Raw genomic sequence first — 5,133 nt, forward strand, 5'->3', positions numbered from 1 at the left:
TTGGTAAATACTAAACACTGTCAAAATAATTCAGTGGTCAGTATGAAAATCTCCAGCAGTCCAATCAAAACAGTAGTTGTAATGTTTTTGATTTTATTCTAATTTTTTAAACTGTTCACTATCTTTCAGCAAGCCTGTACTGTTCATGCTTCATTTACCAAGCACACTAGTTTTAATTTCAGAGCATGTATTCACATACTTTAGGCTTAATTATTAACCATATGTAAATAAAATCATGTTGTAAAATGCTTGTGAGCAAATACTCTGTACAAGCCCCTGACTTATCATAAGTGCTCTTGCAACAACAATCAAGATATATAAGCATAGAGTTCAAGGGGTCTCAGCTAGAAGTCTTGGGCCTCCTGCATATGGCATACAGGCATAAACAATGAAGAGTAATCATAAATTGCAGTCAAGGATGGGGAAGAAGTTGCCTCTTAAATCCCCTTGTCAAACTCCATACTCGCCTGGTCTTGGCAGTGCTTTTAATAATGTGTGTGTATATATATATATGATAAAACAGAGGTCCACATACGTTTTATAACTTCTATAATTGTGTTGTATGCTTCCCAGGTCGACCAGACATAAAGATCAGGCCTAGGTTAACAGTGTCATAAAGACCAAGCATAAAATAATAAAGATCATTACTATAGTAGTCTCTTTTATTAAGGATATGAGGCTACGAACACAATCTTCACCCTCAAAATCTTTAGCTCACGGCTGATGTCAACATAATATCTTATAATAACTACTATATTTTAATCCCACCTAATATATAGCATTAGACTGTCCTATGAATCACTACTGCTGATTCAGCACAAATAAGCTTGAATTAGCCTTTTACCTGTTTCTATATCTAATTAGCACATATAATAGAGATCTAAAACCATTAAATGAAAGTGCAAATACTTCATGGTAGTGTTGATAATTAGAGCAGGGTTTCCACAAATCAGACCCCAGAAAATGATATGCAAAGCATTTCTCAGACCCTAGACTGCTTACATGAAATGAGACCTACATTAACGACCATTACCACAGTATCAGTCACAGTATTATATCCAAAGAGACATTATCATAAATCATATCAATAGACATGTATGATGTCGATAATCTTGTTGTCGTTATTGGGGTTTTGTTTACCAGTTGGCAATGTTATTCAAGGGAGGGGGTCCTGGACCCTACTGCCATACGTGCTGAATACAAAGGGGATACAGGTACCACCGGAATTAATCACGAGTCCCTTACACAACAATCAACATCCGGGTTGACACATATTCATAATCATGAAACAATTCATGATTTTCGAAATGGCTGATCGCTGGTGTATGGTACATATGTATTCAACTAGCCCCTAGAAGACATTAATAAGAATGTGTGTGTCACATAATACCTCACAGGTGCTTGCAGAGGCATTACACGCTGGTTTCGTCGCTGCTCTCTTTTGCCGATTGTGCAAGGGGGTGTCCTGTTCCGACTCCATTTCTGCAGCCAGACGCTGGAAAATCTCCTCCGCACTCTCATTTTCACGCATGTTGATTGTAAACCTATTGTTGTTGAAATATTCTTCATGTTTCTCTCTTCTCACGTGCAATGTCTCTGATTTTGATCCATGTTTTAATGCCACATTTAACTCTATCGATCCTAACAGGAAAAGGAAAGTAAGTGGCAATGTCGCCGCCATGTTGTTATGCGCAGCACTCATGAAGTGGTTGCGCTAAATGAACTAAACAAAGTAGTTCCGCTTCGTTACACCATTTTAGGGTATCACATAAGGGATCCAAGAAATAATTAATTATTTAAATCATTTGGTAGATTTTTAAAGGGCTGGTGGAATTAGTTTAATTCACAAGTTCTATCAAAAACAAAACATATTCATACGCGGCACCAGTTACGCTCTGGTACAGGTGTCCTCGAAAAAAACAGGTGCCATGAAAAAATGCGTCGTTTCGTAAACACGTCGTTCAAACTTTGTCTAAGAACGTTCTACCTCACGCAGACTGATCGGCAGTGAAAACTGACAAAGACCAATGGACATTTGGTCTCACATCGACAATTAAACAGCTTTCATTTTACTCTAATACATAATTAGGGACTAATCAGTTAGATCCAATTAGACTTTACAGCATCAATTATCTTTTTACCGTAATTTTTTATATCTTATTGGCCGATATAAATTATGGGTGTACAATAATTTGTACATCGATTATTAAGAAATGTGAGGTACAGAAATGTTTTTGATGGCACGTTTGTATTTAGTTGTCACAACCGGTCTCAACTAACAGAATATTTAATATTCGACTCATCGTTTTGTCGATCTGAGGTTTGGGGTGGAGGATGGGAGGGGGGGGGGAGAGTTCCTTTTTTTCTATCGAAAAGGAGCACAATATTGTTTCAATACAGTTTTTCCTGCGACACATTATATTTCTATGAGTTGTTTACAATGTAATTTATTCATAATTGTAAAATATAGATCTCATACGAAGATCTCCCGAATGTGCAACTGGTGTCGTGTGATCAAACTATCAAACTGTCGCTGTGTTCAGTGCGTCCTGAGATAATCAAATTAGAATTATGCCTATATATGTAAAAAGTTTTAAATATCTTTAATATGATTTGCTGTTAACATTTGTCGACAACATTCGTAAGATACAATGATATTGATTCACAACAAAATCAATAAGCACATTTTTGAAGGAATGAACAGTTTTGCTGCGATCGAACTGCAGTCTAGTCTTTATCGTCTTTTATTTTTCACAAAATCCTACAACACATGTTATACTTATTTTTGTTAAATTATCTATTCATTCATTCTTAAACTTTATGAAGCAAGTCCAACATGTCCAACTGTCTTCAATTTAAGGATTTTTTTCAAAGCGACTTGCAGCTCATGACGTCAGGCGTCATGACGTACCTACTCAAAATCTTAGCTAATTGGCGTAATGAACGTTCATGTTAAGACAGAATTTGAGTTTGAGAATTTAAGTAAATCGATTGGGACTGAACGTTCATTACGCCAATTAAGAACTAAGAAAAGAGACTGTTTTCTTTGTTGGAAAACCACAGGAAGCTAGATTTTGTACTTATGTAAGTCTGGAGCTTCTGAACCATTTCCTGTTTAACTATTCACAATAGTTACATAGAAATTAGGGAAAGGAAAAAAAAACATGCTTGTCAATTATGATGTATAGTTTCCTGGGTATGATGACGACCAGAAGTTGGAGCTTGTCATAAGTGACTGCAGTTGTAGAAGAACTGTAAAATACATTGTAAGAGCTAGCTATAGCTTTCAAATGCAGACGATCATTATCATAATTATACAGTACGTGGGTTGTTATACTATATAGTCCATGATCACCATACCACGATAAAAAAAACAAGCTGTGTGTTCCTATATTTTCCTTTCATTACATTTTCAGCAAATAAGTAGGGCCTATATATTGGCTTGTGGGCCCAGTGCCGTAAAAATGACTGCCTGTGCGAGTCGCTCTACTAAACTACTAAGTTATAACAGGCCATGGAGTAGATCAGGGCGATTTGTATAGGGTGGCGACTGTAAATACAAAACCTTCGTACCTTGACGCAAGTCTTATAGAAACTGCAAGTCTTCATTATGACTAATATAGTTTATGAGAAAGCGAAAACAAGTCTTAGAATTTTCTGGCAATAAAGCAAAATGTATGGAAATAAAAAGTCGTCACCGAAAATTGCAAGAAGCTGAAAAAATATTGTCTGGAATTTGGTAAGATCTAAACTTAAGTCTGCCAATCCCAACATAACCCGTGATATGGCAGAGGGGTTTTATTGATATAAGTAAGCATTCGCCAAACACAAGAAATTATAGAAAATTAAATTAAGTTGTGCATAATTTGGTTGAAATCGTGGAAAATCTGCGGAGACAATTGGAGTGTTGTACTCCAGAGACTAGACTGCTACTAGTTGTCCTTTAACATACAGATCACCAAGATATAGTGAGTCTCGAAATTTAGCGTACAATCAAGCGAGATTCCCCAAGAAAAGAAGAAGTGTTAGTCAGAAATAATGACAGACTAACGAATGCGGCAACGCAGAAAAGTTGGCAGAATTTATTGACATATTTTTCTTGTTGTTTATGACAGTGTATAACAGTACGGTACGAACTCACTGTTTTCATGCCAGCGCTCGATGTTACTTTAGTATTGTATTAATTCCCAGAACATATTGTTTTGTCTTTATCGCTAAAAAATTTAACCACATCAAGTGGATTCTGGCACGTTTTCTAGTCTACCATGACGTCACGCAGTACCAATAGCCTCGTTCTGTTATCAAGGTTTGGTGACGTCACAGGATGGGTGTAGCGCATTCAACGTCTTACCAGAGTCCGTTCTCGCATCGAGCGGTACTCTCAGAGGGGTATCTTAGTCAAACAAAGACTTACCTCTACATTATAGTTTAACCTTTAATAAGTCAATTCCTTTGGTTGAAAACGCACAATAAAACTTCACCTATTAAAAATTTACATTTTAATGAGTTCAAGGAGTAACCCGTGGAGCTTGTCCCTAGGAGAGATGAAATATCCCATGCCAGAATCAGGCCTACCCAACTACCAGACTCGGCACCTAAGGATCCTGAATTAACCGGTATATCGGACCACACTACCCGTTTTCAAGGTGTGTGTCAGATCGCATTTCGCATTACCGATGCGCCAGGAGAAGGCACGTTATCTTCAAGAACAATTTCGGACAAAAACACTAATATTAGCGACCGCAAAATGCGTCGATTCTGTTGGAGAGTAAAACACAGCTTTGGAGTTATCAATTGCTAGTTTTCAAACATTGGTACCTGCCCTTCGGCTTGAATGTCAGTTTAAGAACAAAACAGTTTATCAACTGAAATAATTATAGCAAGGGAAGCCCAATCATCGTTCAGATGTGACAGCATATCAAAGGAACGGTCGATTCGCAGGAAGAAAGTGCGTTATTCACCAGTCTGGACTGGTTCACTTTGGACAACTTTATAAAAAAAACTGTCTGTAACGTTTTTAAACAGAGCCATACACAATTTTATGGTTGGCTTAACAACAGGAGCCGAATTCTCGGAGAAATTGTGAAATGGAGTGAAGTCCCGTGAAACCTCCGTACATTCGGATGTCTCGAA

At 37.3% G+C, this 5,133-nt stretch overlaps 1 protein-coding gene across 2 annotated transcripts in view; it reads right to left on the bottom strand.

The window, feature by feature from the left end:
• Positions 1-1,711, bottom strand: part of LOC106171953 (sortilin-related receptor) — a 34,450-nt gene extending 32,739 nt beyond the window's left edge. For both annotated transcript variants that reach the window (XM_087017015.1, XM_087017016.1), the window contains exon 1: positions 1,391-1,711. In XM_087017015.1, the coding sequence (XP_086873141.1) occupies positions 1,391-1,702 (312 nt within the window). In that variant the 5' untranslated portion in view covers positions 1,703-1,711. The remainder of the gene's footprint in view (positions 1-1,390) is intronic.
• Between the last annotated feature and the right edge of the window lie 3,422 nt (positions 1,712-5,133).

Source organism: Lingula anatina, chromosome 7 (assembly GCF_051362555.1).
Source record: "Lingula anatina isolate TDL-2025a chromosome 7, LinAna3.0, whole genome shotgun sequence".
Taxonomy (NCBI): Eukaryota; Metazoa; Brachiopoda; class Lingulata; order Lingulida; family Lingulidae; genus Lingula; species Lingula anatina.